This window comes from Bufo gargarizans, chromosome 6 (assembly GCF_014858855.1).
Source record: "Bufo gargarizans isolate SCDJY-AF-19 chromosome 6, ASM1485885v1, whole genome shotgun sequence".
NCBI lineage: Eukaryota > Metazoa > Chordata > Amphibia > Anura > Bufonidae > Bufo > Bufo gargarizans.
This window is the reverse complement of record NC_058085.1, coordinates 257,655,386-257,678,795: the sequence shown is the minus strand read 5'-3', so window position 1 is coordinate 257,678,795 and position 23,410 is coordinate 257,655,386. Positions and strand designations below refer to the sequence as shown.

The 23,410-nt window shown below is 44.8% G+C and overlaps 1 protein-coding gene across 2 annotated transcripts in view; it reads left to right on the top strand.

Annotated features, from left to right (window-relative positions):
- Positions 1–23,410, top strand: part of PREX1 (phosphatidylinositol-3,4,5-trisphosphate dependent Rac exchange factor 1) — a 149,501-nt gene that overhangs the window by 40,612 nt on the left and 85,479 nt on the right. For both annotated transcript variants that reach the window (XM_044295907.1, XM_044295906.1), the window contains exons 2-6: positions 4,616–4,687; positions 10,091–10,213; positions 19,415–19,519; positions 20,521–20,622; positions 22,979–23,140. In XM_044295907.1, the coding sequence (XP_044151842.1) occupies positions 4,616–4,687; positions 10,091–10,213; positions 19,415–19,519; positions 20,521–20,622; positions 22,979–23,140 (564 nt within the window). The remainder of the gene's footprint in view (positions 1–4,615; positions 4,688–10,090; positions 10,214–19,414; positions 19,520–20,520; positions 20,623–22,978; positions 23,141–23,410) is intronic.

The following is a 23,410-nucleotide window of genomic DNA, read 5'->3' as shown; positions in this document are numbered from 1 at the left end:
ACACTGTACAACATGACCCTATTACTTTGCAGACGTACGAGGTCCCCTCTGGTAAAAGCGGTCTGCAGAAAAAAGTCGCATTGCTGTTGATGGATCTATTCTCATTCTATTCTTATTATGCATTTCCTTTTTTTTATCTGGAAACCATTGACAATCTGCCATTGGCAAAGCTGGAACTATATAACTTAGTTTTTACAATTAAACCATCAGGTGGTTTATAGGTCTTTTCTTCTTAGAGATTGTACAAACTTTGCATTTTTATGTACTTTTTCTTCATAAGACAATGGGGGAGAACATGGTAACAAGGGGTAGTGCAGTCTAAGACTTAACGTTTAATAGATACTTTGATAAAAAGATACGAACATTACATATAGTGCCGAGTGTGTACATTCCGCAAACGTATCTTTTTATCATAGTATCTATTAAACGTTAAGTCTTAGACTGCACTACCCCTTGTTCTCTAAAGTACTAATTTATTGTGGTAGTTGGAGAGATCTTTCCATCATTTCTCTCCTGGTGGGCATCATTTTTTGTTTAAAACATGGTAACCGACTGATCATATCCTTCTGAGGTCCACATTTCTGGTTCAGCGACTGTCCCCTGATAGAAGAGGGCACTCATGACGCCATGTTACTTTATGCCCCACCCCTTTATAGGTTACAATCCCGTCGACACACACACACCTGAGTTTCTTTTAATGAGGACTCAGGGGTTTTCCTGTCTATAGATCAATGAATCCTGATCGTCCATCGTTTTACCTTCCCCTCTGTATCTATCGATCCAGCTAACGCATGCATATTCTTTGTTCCTCACATTCACGTGTGCAGCTTGTGGTGTATGCAGAGGACAGGTCCATTTTTAAAGCTGCTTTTCTATGTAATAATCCAGGTATGGAGAGATGTGAAAATTTCATATATTGTGCTGTGATTAATGCCAGTGCGCTGCAGTGGGTGGGATGTGTGGGATTGTGGGAACAGACATAGAAATGTTAAGAGATTTCCTCCTCAGGTGGGAGATGTAATTGTTGTATGTGCGTCATATCTGTTTGACTGACGGGTGGCGTGTTGGGCTTCTCAATGCAGGACGCAGGTTATTTCATGAGCTGCATCTGCATGGTTTGATCAGCTTTGTTGCTTCAGCCAGTGATTACCGTACACCGTGCTTGTTCCCAGGTCATTGCTATATGTTCACTAGACATTTCTTTACCTAATGTGAATGGAAAGGTGGAGAAACGGACGTAGACTTGCAGCCAATCAAATTAGAGTTCAAATATTTACCCGTTACTGATCGTCTCATTATTGATAGTGCCACATATTTTGTGTAGGGGAAGACTTGCATCATAATCCAGCCTCCAGTCAGACTAGTATCCGTATTTTTCGCCCCATCAAGCTACATGCACATGAACGCTGTTTGTTTCTGTGCCGTTTTTTTTTTTTTTGCGGATAGGATGCAGAACCATTCAGTCACACCGTGTGGTATCCGCATCAGTATGTCCGTTCCATAGCTCCGCAAAAAAATAGAAAATGTCCCGTTCTTGTCCGTTTTAGGCATTGTTACAATGGATCCGCAAAAAAGAAAAAACGGATGGCATACAGATGTCATCAGTTTTTATTTTATTTTATTTTTTGCGGATCTGTAATTTACGGACTGCAAAACACATACGATCGTGTGCATGTAGCCTAAGACGCACTCCCCCGCCTGTAGCCTAAGACGCACTTCACTGGGGGTAAAATGGCAGTGCGTCCTTTGGGGCGAATGCTGCCATTTTTACTCTGCTAACACGGATACTTCGCGGGCCGCGATGCTACACAGCGCGGCCTGCGATGTATCAGTGGGGAGGGAGGAGGGGCTGGAGGCCGGCAACTGTTGTTGGAATCGCAGCGAGGCCCGGTGCAGTCACTGTACTGTATTACACTGGGCCCCGCACACAGCAGTATTCATACAGTCCTGATCAAAAGACCACTTGAAAAATTGTAAAAAATCATATTTAGCATGGTTGGATCTTAACAAGGTTCCAAGTAGAGCTTCAACATGCAACAAGACGAAATGGGAGTGAGACTAAACATTTTTTGAGCACTCAATTTAATGAAAACAACGAATAAACTGAAACAGGCTGTTTTTCAGCTGATCAAAAGTTTAGGACCACACCTCCCAAAAATAACCTCCCCCCCCCCCCCCCAAAAAAAAAAAAGAAATGAAATTCAACTTCCAAACATTAACTCAGTAATGAGTAGCTCCGCCGTTATTGTTTATCACTTCAAAAATTCGTTACGGCATGCTTGATGCAAGCGTTTCCATGAGTTGAGTGGGAACATTTCTCCAAGTGGTGAAGACGGCCGCACGAAGGCCATCTACTGTCTGGAACTGTTGTCCATTTTTGTAAACTTCCCTTGCCATCCATCCCCAAAGGTTCTCAATTTGATTTAGATCAGGGGAACACACAGGATGGGCCAAAAGAGTGATGTTATTCTCCTGGAAGAAGTCCCTTGTCCTACGGACATTGTGTACTGTAGCGTTGTCCTGTTGAAAAACCCGGTGCTCATCACACAGAAGAGGGCCCTCAGTCAAGAGGAATGCTCTCTGCAACATCTGGACATAGCCAGCGGCCGTTTGACGCCCCTGCACTTCCTGAAGCTCCATTGTTCCACTGAAGGAAAAAGCACCCCATACCATTTTGGCGCCCCCTCCACTGTGGCGCGTAGAAAACATCTCAGGTGGGATCTGCTTGTCATGCCAGTAACGTTGGAAGCCATCAGGATCATCAAGGTTAAATTTTTTTCTCATCAGAGAATAAAACTTTCTTCCACCTTTTGAATGTCCCATGTTTGGTGCTCTCTTGCAAAGTCTAAACGAGCAGTTCTGTGGCGTTCAAGGAGACGAGGTCTTTGAAGATGTTTTGTTTTTGAAGCCCTTCAGTCTCAGATGCCGTCTGATGGTTATGGGGCTGCACTCAGCTCCAGTAAGGGCCTTAATTTGGGTCGAGGATCATCCAGTGTCTTGACGGACAGCCAATTGGATCATCTGGCTCAGTGCTGATGAAATTTTTTTGGGTCTTCCACTTGACTTTTTTGTTCCATAACCCTCAGGATCATTTAAGAAATTCTAAATGACGTCTTACTGCGTCCCACTTCAGCAGCGATGGCGCACTGTGAGACCCTGCTTATGCAGTTCAACAACCCAACTACGTTCAAAAAGGAAGAGTTTTTTTTGCCTTTGCCATAATAACGTGTGATTACCTGATAGAAAATGACAATGAATCCACATCTTTGCACAGATTTGGCCTTTTAAAGGCATGTGGTCCTAAAATTTGGATCAGCTGAAAAACAGCCTATTTCAGTTTAATCGTTATTTTCAATTAATTGAATGCTCAAAAAATGTTTTGTCTCACTCTAATTTCTTCTTGTTGCATGTTGAAGCTCTTCTTGGAACCTTGGTAAGATCCAACAATGTAAAATATGATTTTGCCATTTTTCAAGTGGTCTTAAACTTTTGATCAGGATTGTATGTAAAGTGTAGGCAATCCATATGTGAGGTATAGCAATCCTCTGTGGTAGCGCAATCCACGTAGTACTCGCTATTAAACTCCCGTACTAGCAGGCAGGCTGGCCGGTCACTCACTTCGTCACGCGCATGCTCCGCTTTCTTCATTAATGAAGTGGGAGGAGCATGTGCGTGACAAAGTGAGTGACCGGCCAGCCTGCTAGTACGGGAGTTTCATAGTGAGTACTACGTGGACTGCGCTACAGCAGAGGATTGCTATACTTTACATATGGATTGCCTGCACTTTACATATGAATACTGCTGTGTGCGGGGCCCAGTGTAATAGAGTACAGTGATAGCACGGGGCCCCGCCGCGATTTCAACAGCAATTGCCAGCCTCCAGCCCCTGTATTGGGGGGTCACTATTTACACAGGGACACTGTTATGGGGGAGAGGGGGAATCTGTGGATTACACATAGCATAAGATGCTATACATGTGTCATCCACAGATTCCCTCCTGTATAGCAGTGTCATCCACAGATTCTCCCACCCCCATAACACTGCCATCCACAGATGCCCCCCATAACAGTTTGCCATCCACAGATGCCCCCCATAACAGTTTGCCATCCACAGAGTAATCCACCCACCGTTAGTTCAAAACCCACCAAAAGCACACCTTTTGGTTCCAAATATTTTTATTTCCTATTCTCCGCCTCAAAAATCTAGGTGCGTCTTATGGGCAGGTGCGTCTTATAGGGTGAAAAATATAGCAATATGGCAAAGGTTGATCTGGGGTCTCAACAGATCTGCAAGTTCTCTTGTGGATCTGTTTTGTGTGCTCCAGGGGCAGCCGCTCAGCAGGTCTACAGGTTCTCTAATGGATATGCCCTATGTAGTCAGGGGCCTAGTAGATCTGCCGGTTCTCTTGTGGATGAAGCAGATTTACTCCTCACACTGGTCTGATTAATATTTATTACTGTGGTTAAAGGAGCCACTTATTTTCTGCTAAGGTTATATGAGATGGGGCAGCCATATGTCAGGCCCCTCTTCACGGCTTTCTACACCATCTGCATGATGTAGAATTGTGGAAACCTCTGACCAGCTACTCACACTAATTATTTGTTCTTCTTTTCAGGCATTTCTGCAGCGCATCCGACAGAATATCAGTGAGAAAACGGAGAGCTGCATCTCTGAGGAAAATGTCAAGGTAAGATGCTGAAAGTGGTTCACAGGTAAGAGCATGTGACTGGTCAGGAGAAGGATATTGTCCTGTGATATGTAAGGGAGCAAAAGCAGAACCAGGAATCCCTGTGAGATATTCTGTCATTGTGTTGGGACAGTAGTCCAGGGATCTGGGGGCCATAACCAGAAATGCAGAGCTGACGGACCAGAGCCATAGCACAGAAGCAGGAAATCCCATAGGAGACTACCGGATTCAGTACTCTTCCTCCACCTCCCGGGAAATGTCTGAGGAAGGAAAACACCGTCTGCTTCTGAGAATGGTCTCTGGGCAGATGGAATTTTGTGCTGCTCCTGATAGCTTGTGTGTTACACTGTGACTTTATTCCACATACTCCACAATCACCCATGACGGGGTGGAAGGAATGGTGTCGGGATTGGACAAACACAACGCCGAGCAGAACCCTATGTGAGAATTGCACAAATGCTGGAAATCCACTGTCAGAGCCAGGTTGATAATGGCATCATAATACTAAATTATCTCCATAAATCATAAGGCTGTGGTAGTAATGTGACCCAGAATATCAGGGCCATAGGGGAGGTCTCAAGCGCAGCATATCCTTTACAGTACTACTTTTCCCCATGGTCAGTACTGCTGATGATGACAGGATAGGCATATACTCTCATGTATGTGAGAACGTTTCCTTGTGCCCAGTGTGAGACAGTGACAGGTCTCCTGCAGGTTAGAGGCATAGAAGTGGTGGATAGTACGGTCCACACCCCTATTCCACCACAGGTGAGACCAGCTGGAGGTACTCAAGGGCTTATAAACAACCCTCAGTGTATCAGGAGGGGGAGAGTGTTTTGTGAAGCAGAGGCTCTGTGTGTGGTCTCAGTCAGGAGGACTGAGGGGCCACAAGGCTTTGAATAGCATGGTGTTTGGGGGACCACGCAACGCCTGCAGTGAGAGGGTTGCACAGCCAGAGTCAGGCGGACTTTAGGGCCCTAGTTCCCCACACATACTGTTTTGCTGCAGCCTGGAGACTGCTGAGCGACTGGCTGAGAAAGCCGCATCTGATTCCAAGTGTGAACTGCGTTATGTAGGCGAGTCAGAGATATTATTCTGTTTAGGTAGAGCCCAGACGGGCGAGGTGTTTTTGTATAATTGATTATGTTTAACCCCTTCCTGACCTTTGGTGTACTGTTACATCATGGGAACCACTGAGTTCCTGCAATTAGACATAATAGTACGTCCTATTAATCGCGCGGGCACCGGAGCGGTGCGCGCACGATCACTGCAGGGGCCCGGCAGTCCGTGGTAGCCAGGCCCCTGCTGTATCTGCCGGCATCGCTGTAAAAGCAGATGCCGGCGGATTAACCCCTTCTATGCCTCGGTCCGCGCTGACCACGACATATAGGTTTGTGTTGGGTGAGGGAGAGCATCGAGTCCCCGTGCTACTGTGGCGGGGACCCGATGCGACACAAGGCAGACCGATGCCGTCCAGAGGCTGCCCAATGCCTTGCATGGCATCGGGAACTGCCTTCTACGGGAGCCGAGGAGATCCAGCATCCGGCTCAGTGTCATACACTAACAGGCAATGCATTACAATACAGATGTATTGTAATGCATTGCAGAGGGGATCAGAACCCCAAAAGCGAATGTCATAATTAAAAAACTGAAAAAACAAACAAAACCCACACATTAGGTATCGCCGCGTCCGTAATAAGCGGCTCTATAAATATATCACATGATCCACCCTGTCCGATAAACACCATAAAAATAAAAAAACTGTGTAGAAAAAAAAACCTATTTTTGTCACCTTACATCACAAAAAGTGCAACACCAAGCAATCAAAAAGGCGTATGCCCCCCAAAATGGTATCAATAAAACAGTCACCTTATCACGCAAAAATGAGCCCCTACCTATTGCCCCAAAAATAAAAATAAACTATAGCTCTCAGAACATGGAGACACTAAAACATAATTTTTTTTGTTTCAAAACGGCTATTATTGTGCTAAAGTGAGATACATCAAAAAATATATACATATTGGGTATTGCCACATCTGTAACAACCAGCTCTATAAAAATATCACATGACCTAACCACTCAGATGAACACCGTAAAAAAAAATAAAAAAACTGTGTAAAAAAAAAAAAAGGCCATTTTTGTGACGTTACCTGAGAGAATCAGTCAAAAAATATAAAAGCTATGGCTCTCAGACTGAGACACTAAAATATAATTATTTCGGTTTAAAAAATGCTATTATTGTGTAAAACTTAAATAAGAAAAAGTAGACATATTAGGTATTGCCACGTGTGTAACGATCTGCTCTATAAAAAAGTCACATGAGCTAATCCCTCAGGTAAATGCTGTAAAAAAAAAAACGGTGCTGAAACATCCATTTTTTGTTACATTGCCTCACAAAAAACGTAATATAGAGCAATAACAAATCATATGTACCTTAAAATAGTACCAACAAAACTGGCGCCTTATCCCGTAGTTTCCAAAATGTGGTCACTTTTTTGAGTTTCTACTGTAGGGGTTGCATCAGGGGGGCTTCAAATGGGACATGGCATCTGAAACCAGTTCAGCTAAATTTCCCTTCCAAAAACCATATGGCGTTTCCTTCTGCGCCCTGCCATGTGCCCATACAGCAGTTTACGATCACATGTGGGGTGTTTCTGTAAACCGCAGAATCAGTGTAATAAATATTGACTTTTATTTGGCTGTTAACCCTTGCTTTACTACTGGAAAAAATTGATCAAAATGTAAAATCTGCCAAAAAAGTTAAATTCTGAAATTTCATCTTCATTTTCCATCAATTCTTGTGGAACACCTAAAGGGTTAACAAAGTTTGTAAAATCAGTTTTGTATACCTTGAGGGGTGTAGTTTCTAAAATGGGGTCATTTTTGGGTGGTTTCTATTATGTAAGTCCCACAAGGTGACTTCAGACCTGGACTGGTCCTTTTAAAAAGTGGGTTTTGGAAATTTTCCGAAACATTTCAAGATTTGCTTCCATACTTCTAAGCTTTCTAACGTCCCCAAAAAATAAAATGTAATTTTCGAAATGATCCAAACATGAAGTAGACATATGGGGAATGTAAAGTAATTACTATTTTTGAAGGTATTACTATCTATTATAAAAGTAGAGAAATTGACATTTGGAAATTTGCTAATTTTTCCAAATTTTTGGTAAATTTGCTATTTTTTTATGAATAAAAATGTTTTTTTTTTTTTTTACTTATTTTTTTTACCACTGTCATGAAGTACAATATGTGACGAGAAAACAATCTCAGAATGGCCTGTATAAGTTAAAGCGTTTTAAAGTTATCACCACATAAACTGACACGTCAGATTTGCAAAAAATGGCCTTGGCAGGAATTTGAAAACGGGCCCGGGGTTGTAGGGGTTAAGCGGATGTTCCGCAATAAAACACAGTGTTTGGACCGTAAACTTGGTGTCTGGTAAAGATATCTGTGAGTGTAAGCCCCGAAAGCGAGCTAATCCCTCACGCCAGCACTGCAAGTATGAAGCTCAAACACTATCTGGAACTAGAGTGCCAGATTATTATCCTTATCAGTCTCCACCTCATTGTCTTCATTCTTCTAATAATCTTCATCCTCGTCCTCAGAATCTTCATCCTCATCTTCTGTACCTTAGGCCTCATGCACTCGGCCGTTGTTTTGGTCCGCAAAACTGCGGCTCGGATGCAGACCCATTAACTTCAATGGGGCCGCAAAAGATGCGGACAGCACTCCGTGTGCTATCCGCATCCGTTGCTCCGTTCTTGTCCGTGCTTTGCGGACAAGAATAGGCAGTTATATTAGAGGCTGTCTGTGCCGTTTGGCAAAATTGCGGAACGCACACGGACGCAATTCGTGTTTTGCGGGTCCACAGTTTGCGGACCGCAAAACACACAACGGTCGTGTGCATGAGGCCTTAATCAGTCTTCCTATTTATCTTCATCCTCCTCATCTCTCATTATGAGTCCATCTCAGGTCTGTACAGTCATTTATGATCCTTCCTCTCATCTCCTGGACATCCCTCGCACCCAAACCATCCATCAGAGAAGGAAGTCACCTAGCATAAATTTCACTTCCTTGCCGCCTCCGCTGTCTAATCCTATACACAACTCCTACATCCCCCACCTCTGTTCTCTCCCTTATACTTCTAGAGTGTAAGCTCCTGTGGTTAGTACTCTCAGGTGACAGCAACAAATAACTAATAGTATTAAAATGGAGTCCCGGCTGTTATAGAGCTCCAGTTTCTTTCCCCATTGAGTTTGCTCTCCTCTGAAGCACATTTCACATTCTGTGCGTGAACAGATAGCCCTGTGTGCTGTGCTGTGAATGGGGGATGCGCAGCCTCACACCGTGCAGCCTTTATGAGCAGCAGCTGAGCTTTGTGCCTTCAGAGGAGTCTCCCAGCTGTCTCCATCTTACTGAAGCCCCATTCAGGGCGGAGCTTTTATGGGGAACGCGAGTTGAAACCACATGAGAGGCATCAAAGGCTCCACTGTCAGCAGCCCTTCCCCTGCCCCAGCTCTGAGGTTAGAAGTCTCAAGCATGTGCCGATACAGCCTGATCCTAATTAGTCCCCATGTGACCCTGCAATGGTGGGATGCCGTGAAGAAGCAGAACGGATTTCGGTGACAATCACGGTCTTTGAAAACCTTGGTGACCCCTTTAAGGTTTCTGAATATGTTGGCTAAGTAACTACCCATATAATAACAGAGTTTAGAATGTAAGCTCTTGGTGTCATCTCTCACGTCTCTAGGTTAGAAACTTTGCTGGGATCCAATGATGTGGGAGTCCCCGTATACAGAATCCCTGCGTGAACGACTTAATCAGGCAGAATTGCCACTTATTAATAAGCAGTTTATAATTAACAGCCCCTCCCCCTCTAATTTACTGCTTTCATGCTATAGAACGGTATGGCCTCATATAACGTAACTCAATGCCTATAATGTCCTCTGCCAAATGCTGAAATGAAGGGGGAATGGTTATTACCGTAATTCGGTTATTTGGTGTAACACGCGTGGTCGACCTCCAATAGAATGTACCGTATCTAATATAATTACCTAAACAGTGTACACTATATAATATAATTACTGAACCTCCTATGGACTGCCCCTTACATTAAAACAATTGCCTGGTCTCCTATAGAATTGCCCCTATAGGTTGTAATTGCATGGATTCCTATAGACTAGCCACTATATATAATATGTTCGTTAGATGGCCAGTTATAGACTGACCCCTGTGTAATTACACCGCCTCCTATGGAAATGTCCCCTATAGGATTACACCTCTTGTAGAATGTCCCCTGTGTCATATAATTAAACTGCCTCCTATAAAATGTCCCTTATAAGAATTAGTATATGGCGGCTCCTCTTCTCTTCTCGTGTGATTATTTCTTTTTTTTTTCTCCAGATTTTATTCTCCAACATGGAGGACATTCTGCAGGTTCACTGCAACTTCCTGGCAGCGCTGGAGAGTCGTCTCCACCCGGAGCCTCATCCGCAGCATGAGCTGGGAAACTTATTCCTGCAGTTTGTGAGTATGAAGCACCTTGCTGCTCCTCTGGCGACATTTGTGACCTTAGCGGCACACGTTCTCAAGTTCCTACTGCGGGATGTACTCTTTAGCAGATACACAGTCTGCCTCTAAAGTATGTCCACACTCCCAAAGCCTTACATCTCCTGAACAAGTTTTCTGCACAGTCGAAATGTTCCTCAAATTATCTCCACAGTCTTTCATCTGTACGCACCTCCTCTCGAAACTGGCCTGCTCCACAATATCACACTTTTCTTTTATTCCTTCAGAGGCTGTTCTCTGCTTGATTCCTCAGATTTCTCTGTCTCACTCTGCACGGACTTACTCCTCTCTATGGGGAGGGTAGAACAACCCCGCCTAGTAATTAACGGCCTATTAACGCCTTATGCAGCACACACACGGAATGCACAAAGCAACGCTTTAACCCCTTTAGCAGTGGGGCACTGCACAGCCTCCCCCACCAAACACACAGACTTTGAGGCGTGACTTAGGACTGTAGGGAGTTGGGCTAGATTTGTGGTGCGTGAAAAACTTGAAGCGAATGTTGTGGTGCACGTGTTTACCTGTGGGAGGGTCAAAGGTGGATTCCTAGCAGCTGTCCAGGACCATGTCTTCTCTCTGCTAGATCTGCGTCTGTCCAGATTGTTTTATGTTTCCTGGCTCTGAAAATTGCCAAAACTCTGCAAGATTACTGATGTCAGGTGAACAGCGTATTCCATCCACATCATCGGCTATTATAATCTGCAAAATGTAAACCCACCTGACATGCGCAGGACAATGGAACCTAAGACAATGTAATCAATGGTCCTAGTGATGAGAAGAGGAGATGTAAAAGCACGCCCTCAATTTCTTCTCTACTTCATGAGTGAATCTGTATGACTCACTGGTTGGGGTCCTGTGTTCAATTCTGAGTCGTTCACATCAGCATCCTGCAGTGTAGGAGATTCACTACACTGTAATGGGATTTGTTAAAGGGATTTTCCAAGACTTAAATATAGGTCATCGGTATCTGATCAGTAGGGGTCCGACACCCTGGTTCCTGGCTGATCAGCTGTTTGAGAAGATACCTTACTCTCACAATAGCACAGCGGCCTTCTTTCAGCTTTTCCTAGGCCATATGATGTAACTTTCATCAGTCACATGGCCTAGGAGCAGCTCAGCTCCATAGAAATGAATGGGGTTGAGTGCAGTATGAAGCACAGCCACTATACAATGTACGGTGCTGTGCTTGGTGAGCACAGAGAAGGCTGCCCACCACTGCCTTCTCAAAACAGCTGATTGGCGTGGGTCCTGAGAGTTAGACCCCCACTGATCAGATACTGATGACCTATCCAGAGGATAGGTCATCGGAAAACCCGTTTAAATTCCTACTTATAGACAGCAAAATATGATGAAAACCCGGGTAAGGCTATTTTCACACTAGCGTTAAAATCTTCCAGCAGGCTACTCCGGCAAAGGAACAGCCTTCTGGAAGATTTTAACTTGTGTGAAACTAGTCCAAGGGGAACTGCTTGATGACATCACAACATGGAAAAACAGGAATAATGGTTCAGAAGAACAATGTGGAGATACTGTATAAACTACACAACATCTACTGGACTAATACCAATAATCCAGAGGATTAAAAGCACTGACGGATACATTTATTATCTGGTGCCAGTGGTGCCTGTGAAATGCTAGGACATATTAGGCAGCAAGTGAACAATCAGTGCTTGAACCTCATGCTTTAGACACAGGAGCAACAGACAAATGTAAGGATCTGAGTGACTCTGACGAGGGCAAGGAAGTACAGGCAACAGAACCAAGAGCAGGGTCATGGGTACGTGGGGAGCGACGGCTATCTGGGCTGATTCTACAAAAGAGCTATGGTAGCACAAATTGAAAAGTTATTGCTGGCTATGATAGAAAGGTGTCACACCAGGCATCACGTATGGGGCTGTCTAGTCATAGTCCAGACAGAGTGCCCACGCTGACCCCTGGGTATCACCTAAAGCAACTGCAGTGGGATATGAGCATCAGAACTGGACCATGGAACAGTGGAAGAAGTCATCCAGGTCTGATGACTCGCATGTATTTTATAACATGTGGGTGGCATGCGTGTGTAGGTTTCTAGCATGGAGAAGAGATTGCACCATGATTCACTGTGGGAAGAAGGCAATCTGGTTTCAAATTCCTCAAACCTTAATCCGATTGAACACCTGAGGGATGTGCTATAAAATAAGACTGATCCACGGAGGTCCCACCTTACAACTTACAGGGCTTAAAGGGGAGACATAGAGACATATCAAAGGTTTAGATTGGTGGGGGTCTGAGCGCTGAGACCCTTACCAATCCATAAAATAAGGGGAGAGAAGCCGGCTCGTTATTTCGCTCCCTCTGTGGGCCCATCCTGATTCCTGCATGCACTTCTCTCCCCTAATTCTTCAAACTTTTGATATGTCTCTATTTTGATATGTTTGTATTAGGAAGCTGGAAAAATTCTCTGTTCGATAACAATGATACATTGGCTCTGATTTATCAAAACTAGTGTAAAAGACAACTGGCTTAGTTGCCCATAGCAACCACTTTTCATTTTCTAAAGGAGCTATGATACATGAAAGGTGGAATCTGGTTGCTATGGGCAACTGAGCCTGTTTTCCTTTACACCAGTTTTGATAAATCAGGGCCATTACCTTTTATTCTGTAGGTCAATATGATTATGGTGATGGCAAATTTATTTATTGTACTTTTTGTTACGTACGACTTCAAAAAAACTGCCATATTCTCACACCAATAAGTTTCTTCTAGGTCCATCTATGAAACCACGTAGGGGCTCTTCTTTGTTTTTTGCAGGGCAATTTGTCCTTTTTATTGATAGCATTTTAGGATATGTATGACTTTTTGAACACCAAAGAAAAAGCTGTTTCAGCCATTTATATATTTTTTCATTTACAGCAGTCATCACTTGAGATTTTTTAGTAATATATTTATAATATATTTTTTAGTAATATTTTAGTAATTCAGACTTTTTTTTTTATAACAATTTTTGACCGGGACTTGAACATACAATCATTAGAAAATTGCCATTGTTATGTTGCCACAAGCCTTATTATAGGAGGCATGGGAGCTGTCACAAGACTCCTGGCTGCCATAGCAACCAAACTGCTCCTTTTGACCTCATTGTGGGTTTGCGTTCAGTCACCGTCAGCAGCCCCCTTCTGGTAAATGACTGCTCAGATGCAGCGGTTACTATTTACTGTGTCTTATGAGGGGTTATATGTTTATGATCGAATGTGTACCCGATCATGGACACTGCTGGCAGGTACGCGCTGTGTAAAAAGCGCTGGCCATTGCGAGCACTCAGCGCTTTAGCAGCCACCATTTTAAAGAACAATGTTTGCACAGCTCACCCAAAGTCCACAATGTCCAAAACCTCCCAATTAATAGCAAAAAAGGCTGCACAAATGAGTCTGGGGTGATGAACAGGTTGAATTTCAAAATTTGGTGGATCCAGCACCTTAAATTAAAACATAACTTTTATTCAGGTCAGATTAAAAGCTCCATAGTGTTCTTAGAGGGGACGTGTTTCATGCATATAGTGCTTCATCAAGCCATTCATATGCTTTGGTTCACAAGCTTTTTCCTTTTCTTCTCCGTATTGTTCTCTCCCATCCTTCTAATACAAGTTAGTAGGGTTGGCCCTTCTAACACATTGGTGGCATAGCACTAGAAAATGGCACCAATGTCAAAATGGTACTGGTCCCACCTCTGGGAACCACACCTAACTCTGGAACAGGGCACCCGAAGTGAAGGAGAGTGCAACCACGCATGAGTGGAATGCCCTATGTTCACTTCTATGGGAGTTTTTAAAAGAACCAAGCAAGTACGCATGGCTGTTTATGGAACTCACTTGGGCTGTGCAGTTATGGGAAGAGCGTACCTTTTCTTCCCTTCGGGGCACTCCCTGGCTTTGGGGTTCTGCTTCCTGGTGTTAGTTGGGGTGCCCTTGGTGGAGATGAGGTGCAAGGCAGAGGTCCCAGGGCTGTACCAGGCAAGGTGGTACTGTGTTGATGCAAACAGTTCACTGTACTGAGGCTGTTAGGTAGATGTTTCACACAGGCTCTCTCTGATACAAGCGCTGTCTTTACAGGTGGCCTTCGGCAATTTTGTATGGGAGGATAGGTAGCTTAATAGTCTCCTCTGAGTCCTTTCTCTCTAATTGGCTTGTACAACCTTTTTTCTCTTGCCTAAGGGGAGCACTTTCTCTATCTTCAAATCTACAGCAGGAACCAGGCAGCACTCCTTTTAAAAATCAATAAAAAGACTGCTAGCGTATGGGATCTAGATACAGGATCCGTAAATATAACAGGAAATATCTTGGGAAAGGTCTTGTCAGGGCCGGCTCCAGGTTCATGTGGGCCCTTGGGCGATAAATCCCAGTGGGCCCCCATGAGGCTTTTTTTTTACATTGACATGTCCCCCTGTGGCTCCCACACGGTATAATGACCCCCAGTGGCCGCTATACAGTATAATGACTACTAGTGGCCCTTCACACAGTATAATGAACCCCCAATTCCCCCCCCCCCCACTGTATAATGACCACATGTGGCCCTGCATTCAGAATAATAACCCCCCGTCGCCCCCATTCAGAATAATCACCCCCAGTAGCCCCCACACTGGGGGAATACTGTATGGAGGGGGCTCTGGGGGTCATTATACTGAATATAGGGTCATTGGTGATCATTATACTAAATGGGGGACACTGGGGGTCATTATACTATGTAAAGGGCCCTCACAGTATAATGACCCCACAGTGACCCTCCATTCAGAATAATGACCCCCAGTCGCCCCCACACTGGGGGTTATACTGTATGGAGGGGGCATGAGGGGTTATTATATTTAATGGGGGCTCTGGTGGTCATTATACTAAATGGAGGGTCAATGGGGATCATTATACTAAATGGGGGGGGGGGCACTGGGAGTCATTATACTGTGTAAGGGGCCCTCAAAGTGTGATGAATGACCCCCCAGTGGCCCCCTCACATACCTATCATTGCTGGAGAGCAGGGAGCTGGCAGTCCTGTCCATCGCTAACCGCAGCTCCCTGCGCTCCTTCTCTCCGGCGGCCCGCTGCAGCAGTGAGCCAGGCCTGGAGGAGAGAAGGAGATGTGCAGTGATGTAGCTAGAACTGACTGGGCCCCACAGCAAATTTTAGTACGCTCCCCTCCCCCTCCAATGTGTGTTCACATCACGTTTTTCCTATCGGTTTGATGTATACAAATGTGCAGCACTCCACGTTTTTGTATCCTGCAGAGTCAAGTAAAAATGCATTACGTTAACGTATATGTTTTTTTACAATGGAACTGTATGGTGAACGGACGCCAATGTACGGCCTCAGTCTGAGGCATCTGGTAACGCATACATTTTTGGTATACATTAAATGGATGGCACAAATGGGATGTGAACCCAGCCCTAGTGTCAGAATAAGCACCAGTACACAGCGGAGCAGTGTGGCGGAGAGGGGAGGCCGCCATGTGCGCTACCTGGTCCTGGTGGTCAGGGATAAGGACTGTTTCCCAAGGATCATTTTCTACTGGGCACAGGCCACAGTATAATACACTAGAATCTATATAATATAAAGATATAGCCCTACCCCCGAATAATAATATAATTAGGGGGTCATTTATTATATAGAAATACGTCTATATTAGGCGTATTTCTGACACAGATTGTGGTGCAAAGGTCCTTAACACCGCAATCTATATCTTTTCCCGCTCATGCCAGGTCTAAAAAAAAAGTGGTGTGGGCATGGAAAGGGATACAGTTATGGCCATGCAGTTACTGGATACCACCGCCATATAGTGATAACACCGCCATACAATGATAAAACCACCATACAGTGACCGGATAAAAGGGTATAAGAGGGCACAGTACAGGGAATGACTATGGGCACTGCACAGGGAGTGGTAAGAGGGCACAATGCAGGGTATAAATGGGCACCGTTACGGGGTGGGGGGCACAGTCACATGACCCTGTAACGTTAGAAGGTCCTTATGGTGAATGCGGTTCAGGTGCCACCATAATGAGAGGCAGAGGAGTGAGGCAGGGGCCCTGGATGGACAGGAGGGGTGGACACAGCAAGAAGGGGGAAGGGGCTCTGAGGGGGATTCATACAAGAAGTGGCAGGAGGTCTGTGCAGGGCAGCAATAGGAGATAGGAGGGTAAAACAGGAGCTCTGGATACATGAGGGAGAAAAGGAGACAGCAGGGGCCCCATGAGGATGAGAGGACAGGATATGGGGGGGGGGGGGGGTGGCAGGTGTCATGGAGACAAACTGCTTAATGAAACAGTAACACAACTAAATAGAATGAAGCAGCAGCAGATCGACGAGTTCCCCCCCTTCTGTCCCACAGACAAGAGACAGTCACAGTGCAGACTCACTCACAGACTGTCTTCACACTTCTCTGCTCCAGCTCCAGCACTGCGGTCTCTCTCCTCAGGCAGCATGTGTCCTGTGTAGAGGGGGCGTGTCCTGTGTAGAGGGGGCGTGTCTGAGTCTCTGCAGCTCAGAGGGCCCACCAAAGGGGTACTGCGTGAGTGAAATGACAGCAGTGAGAGCTCCAATCTGTATTGATGGAAGTGCTCATAGCAGCTCAGTGGGCCCCCCCAGGAGCATTGGGCCCTGGCACTTGCCTGGGGATGCCGGGTTATGACGCCGGCCCTGGGTCTTGTGATGGGACTGAAATGTCGCGTGGACGTTGGTGAATAAAGTTCTCTTTTGCACATTATTCTTGTGGAGTTCTGTGGGTTTCCTGTTATAGCCTCAGATCTATATATCCACAGGACCTTAAAGGGAACCTGTCATCGGGATTTTGTGTATAGAGCTGAGGACATGGGTTGCTAGATGGCCGCTAGCACATCCGCAATACCCAGTCCCCATAGCTCTGTGTGCTTTTATTGTGGAAAAAACCAATTTGATACATATGCAAATTAACCTGAGATAGTGAAAGGACTCGTCTGAAGTTAATTTGCATATGTAACAAATCGTTTTTTTTTACACAATAAAAGCACACAGAGCTATGGGGACTGGGTATTGCAGATGTGCTAGCGGCCATCTAGCAACTCATGTCTTCAGCTCTATACACAAAATCCCGGTGACAGGTTCCCTTTAAAGGGATTGTCCGGGTTCAGAGACGTTTTACTGGCTAGGGCAGTGCTAAATCTCGCCCATCCGTGCCGGTGACGTCACTGGAGTTCCTGGCAGCCCCATGGAGAGCCCCGGTACGTCACCAGATCTCCAAAAAAATGCCTTTGCCCTGCGCGATTTAGCACAGGACAAAGGAGAGCATCGGGCATGAACTGCTCCGATGCTCATGTCAGGGGGGCTGCCGGGGTGAAAATGGAGGCATGTCCGGGTTCAGCTCTGAACCTGGACAACCCCTTTAAGGCTACATGCAGACGACAGTGAAAAACAGACATGTGATGTTTTTTAATGGTGGTCACACACCCGTTTTAAGAACAATGGTAGTCTGGTAGTCTATGGGATTATTCACACACTTTAGTTTTTTTGACGGCCAATGAATGACTGACGTAAAAAAAATAGCCCCCCTACGGCTATTTTTAGTTTGTTTCTCAGAAAGGCATCAGTTAAAAAATGTCATTTAAAAATGGACAGTTCATCTGTTTTTAATGATGTATGCATGTAGCCTTAGCAGGGTGCAGTCTTTCAGCAGGTGGCCAGTCTGTACTTTCGGTATGGAAAGGCCCCTGCAGTATATTGTCCTAACCACCATGCAGGAGTCTATAGCCCAAAATTCAGGCGTTACCTTTTCTGACATATATTTCTAGCACTTTCCCTTTGTAATGGCTCCTAAACGCTCTGTTATCTCCAGCAGTTCTTTCCCTCGGGCGGGATCATATACGGTAGCTCTGGCTGCACACCGTTTATTTCTGCAGCTCACTCTGCTCCTTGCTGCTCTCTTCTCAAACAGGCTACACACAACTGAACTACTTACCCCTCTAGAGGTAGTGGTTGCAGGAGCCACCATCGAATTACTGTTACTAGGAGACTGGGCTGGCAAGTTAACCCCCTACACACACAACCTTTGGGATACAAGGTGCATAGTGCTACTACATTAACCCCTTATGCAGTGGGCAGCCAGCACACTGCATGTGTATAATATATATTACATACACTTCAGTCTCTTTCCTGTCCATTTTCCCTCTTTCATCTCTTTCCTGTGGAAACAATGACAGCGGCGCCGATATGAAGAGGCCGCACCATCAGAATTCCCCTGACCCCCGAGCTTGACTGAGCAGGAAACCTGTCAGTGAGGAGGTGACGTCGCCTGGATGTGTCTTTCCACACGTTGTCTTGTCCAGGCACAGCTGTCATATGTGCTGCCACCCCTAGGTCAGCGTAAGGGGCTGTACCCTAATCTTGAGTATAAATACTGTATGGCTCTGAAGCCTGAGATGATGGCCATTATGAGGCGCTGCAGAGGACTGAACAATGACATGTGGAATCATGGCACAAACCTAAAATGGTTGATTACAGGGGGAGCACCAGCAGCATCCTCAACCCCAGGCACTTTCCATCATCAAGTCTCCACATCCTGGGACATGGATGTAACAGTTGTGCCCAGGCCCTAGGTCTGTCTTAGTTTTAATTTTCCCATTCACTGACAGCAAGCTGAGACCTATCAGAAAGTTACTGAACGTTCTTATAATGCAATGAATAAACTATATATGCTCTTGGACTGGTCCTTTAATTACTGCAGGGTGATGCTCTTAGCCCCAGGGCCGCTCAGAGCAGTCTCTGTGTAGCTGCCGTCTTCTTGAAAAATAATCCTTGAGTATTGATCGGGAGACTGACGAATTTACTGGATCCCATGGCTAGATCGATTTCACTTTTGTAATTCCTATACCCCAACTCATAATTTATAATACAGGGCCATTGTATTATTGTGCTGATAGCAGGAACTGGGCAGAGTGTACAACGCCTTAATATAAAGAGAAATAACCCTCCCCACAATATAAACCCCAAAATGTCCTCTTCTGTCTGTGTCATGTTCTCTTCACCCCTATGGCCACCAACTCCCCAGAGGTTATCACCCATCTTTTCAAGACTGACGACGACAGGTTCACTGTCACCTGTTCCCCCGGATATTAAGTTGTGTATTTGTCTTGGTACTGATATTTCCTTTATGTTTGTCCTCTCAGAAGGAGCGTTTCTGTGTATATGAGGAATACTGCAGCAACCACGAGAAAGCCCTGAGGCTGCTGATGGAGCTAAACAAAGTCCCAACTGTCCGTGCCTTTCTGCTGGTGAGTCCCACACGTCCACAGGACATCCGGGGTCTGGCCAGTGCATTCTTGTGTGGTCCCCAGCAACATTTGTCTGCCATTTTCTCTAGATTGAGCTCCTGTAGCCCCATGGATTAGGAGAATAAGGATCCAGCCTAATAACATGATGGAAGGGCAGGTTCTGCATGCTGGGTGTGGAGACCACAGGGATGACTCCAGTGTTCTGCAGTCAGCTTCAGCTTCTTAACACCTTCCCTTCTTATCATTATTATTTAGTGAAATGGGGTGGGTAGCCATTAATCATTTGGGGTTATTGTATCAGGATCCCTCTTTAACCACCTTCACTGGTTCCCGGTCCTCGGGTCTCATCTGGTAAGTGCAGGGTCATATCAGTGCCTGGTGATCACCATGGTCAGGAGTCATTCTAGTTGCTGGTATCTCCTTATTATCTGGGATGCACTGAACAATGCTTTGAAGGTTGCTGCCCCTTTAAATAGTGGCCCCTCCCTTTTAGCCCCTGCTGATAATTTATCAGATTTAGATAACCGGTGACATCACCCCAGCAGTCAGCACTGATCCTGGTATTAAATTATATTGCTCCATGCATTACATTGTTATATGGCCGCTGATATCACATGAATCTAAATAAGATCCATGTGCTAGTCCTCATCGCTGAGGGGACTGGGTGGTTTTTATTCTTTTGCTTTTTGCTAACCTAACTATACACAGTAAGCGATACAGCAATAACTGGAGCGAATGCCATTCACAGCACCCAACCAATCAGATTCCAGCTTTTGTAGAAAGGAACTTATTGGCTAGTGTGGCCGATACTGGTTTTTACGCGTGGCTCTGTGTATTACTCTGCGCAGTGGCGACTGGCGAGCCATTATTTCTATGCACAATCTGTTTTCTGGCCCTGTATGTGATGTCTGTGTCGTATTTATAGTCACTACCTGTTATGTGATGAAGAATACGAGATTTGTGACCCCCATATAGTCATTACAGTACTTTATCTCCATTAGAGCTGCATGTTATTGGGCGGCCGCAAGACTACGGACATTCCCCTGGAGGGCTACCTGCTGACCCCTATCCAGAGGATCTGCAAGTATCCGCTGCTTCTCAAGGTAGGGCTCTCAGCCTTTCTCCTGAGTGATAATGTAGAGTTTGGGGTGCAGTATGATGGGAGCCCCCTGGTCGCATGATGCTATTGATGACCCCTGTATCACCCACGTATATGCTGTTGAGCTTCCTTCAGGTAACGATGTGAAGCCACAAACAGGCATAACATTAAGTAGAATGTAGGGGCACAGCTGCTGCCTCCCTGACTGCTGGAGCATCCTTCAATTAGGAGACCAGTGATGTTGTGTCCATTGGTCACATGGCCTAGGCACAGCTCAGTCCCATTCAAGTGCCATGGCCTCATCGGCAGGAGTGTCGAGTGTGGGACTGTCGCTGATCAAATGTTTATGACCTATCCTGAGGCTAGGTAATCAACATCTATTTACCCAGTTGACAACACATGATCGCATGTATGAGACAAGTACTTTATTTCAGGTGGATCTCGGGGGTTGTCCGGCTTCTTCCAAAACCTGACAACCCATTTAATTTTTTCAGTGAGCTGTGTGAGGGCTTGTTTTATGCAGGAGGAGCTGTAGTTTTCATTGGTATCATATTGGGGTACATAACACTTTTTGATCACTTTTTATTCCACACATTTTGGGAGCAGAATGAACAAAACAAAGAATGGCAATTCTGTAGTTGTGTCCCCCCCACAGTGTTCACCGTGTGATATAATTGGCATGTTGCTTGTGTTCTGCGAGTCAGTATGATTACGGTGGTACCAAATAAATATAGTCTCATTTTTTATGTTTTACTACTTTTGTACAACATCTTTTAGGAAACATTTTTTTAACCTTATTTTTTCTTCAGAGCTTGTTTTTAGAGGAATAACTTGTAGTTCTCATTGGTACCATTATGGGGTGACTCATATGACTTTTTTCATCAAGATTGCTACTCTGGATTTTTATTTTACAGCATTCACGGTGCAATATAATTGATATGTTGGCTTATTCTGAGTGTTACTCTGATCATAGAGATACCAAATTTATATAGTTTCTGTTTAATGTCTTACTAATTTTGTACCAAAAGATCACTTTCTTAAATGATGTGGTACATTTATAGGGCAGGTAATTTGTATAGGGCTTTTCTCCCATAATAATAAAGGTTCTTTTCTTGCTTACAATTTTTTTTTTTTAACCTTTTGATTTTTACACTTAAAAGCGTTTTTTTTATTGTATTTAGTCCTACAAGAGGATTTAAACAAGTAGTCTTTTGATCACTTGCATAAATCACTCAATTACTTGTGTATAGCTGACAAGTAACCTATAAGACTCTGCCTCCTGCAAGGCCTGTTAATTGCCTGCCTCCTAGGTCTTGCGTACTTGTACAGATTCCATACAGTTTCCACGGTCACTATTGACTGTGGTCTCTAAGAGTTTAATGGCATTACAGCAGACACTCTTTGTGCCCCTCCAACCGAGCGATGAAACTGTATGTCAAGGCAAACAAAGTTAGTCTTTAAATCGAGGTTCAGGAAGGAGTTAAGCATGATTGGGCTGCAGTGAGTTAGTGGGTGGGGCTCACAATAATGTGCCAGCCCCTGAGGATCCCAGGTGTGTAGCAGACCAACAGTGACCATGTGATGTCCCATGGAACCTCTGTGGTCCATAGATTTACTGTATGTGGGGTTGTTATGGCGCAGTTTAGCACTTAGGCCCATTCACTGCTGGAGATAGAGCAATTAAGTGTGTGTAAACCTGTAGATAATAAGTTCCCAGAGCTCAGCTGTTGACGCATGTGCAACAAAGAATTTTTAGGAATCAGCCGCCCCCAGAAGACCATGGCTCCTCGTAGTGTCATTAACTGGTGACTTTGTGTAATTCTTCAGTTCATGGATCAGGAACGTTCCGGCCTTTATAAATAAGCCACAGGAAATAAGGTTGATTTCGAATTCCATCATGAAGAAATTCTGCTTTTTCTAATTCCTGTTTTTGCTGCAGCACGGCGGCAGCACAGCTGTGTTTATCAGTGCTGATATTTCAATCTGTTACACGCAGGAAACATTCACTGAGGTCTGCGCCAAATACTAACTAAGGGGAAACAAACACAGGTGGCTGAGCAGGAGCTGGAAATGCTGGAAGTCACTACTCCAGTGACTTCCAGAGCTGCAGTCACAACTGTTCTGCTTGTCACTGGGAAGTACCCCTCCATGCTTTCTGAGCTCCCACAACTCACTGCACCGTGGCCGTGACAGCATTGCTGAAGCTCATTGTTGTGGGGGATGAACTTCAATTTGTGAATTGTAATGTGAGAATTTGTAGAAAGAGCTCTGTAGTATCCCTGTCACTAGATTTATTCTGAAAAATGAGTGCAGTGAACTGTGCAAAGTGAAATCACTTATAATATTAATATTTATTACAGGAGTTGGCAAAGAGGACTCCAGCAAAACACGCGGACCACCAACCGGTCCACAGTGCCCTGCAGGCCATGAAAACTGTGTGCACCAACATCAACGAAACCAAGAGGCAGATGGAGAAGCTTGAGGCACTGGAGCAACTGCAGTCACACATAGAAGGGTGGGAGGTCAGTAATGGATACATAAGGTGGAAGGAATGGTACTGCGCAGTATACAGAGCAAAATAAATTGTCTATAGCTATATATGTATGTGTATGTACAAACCGGATTCCCAAAAAGTTGGGACACTATACAAATTGTGAATAAAAACTGAATGCAATGATGCGGAGATGGCAAATATCAATATTTTATTTGTAATAGAACGTAGATGACAGATCAAACGTTTAATCCGAGTAAATGTATCATTTTAAAGGAAAAATACGTTGATTTCAAAATTT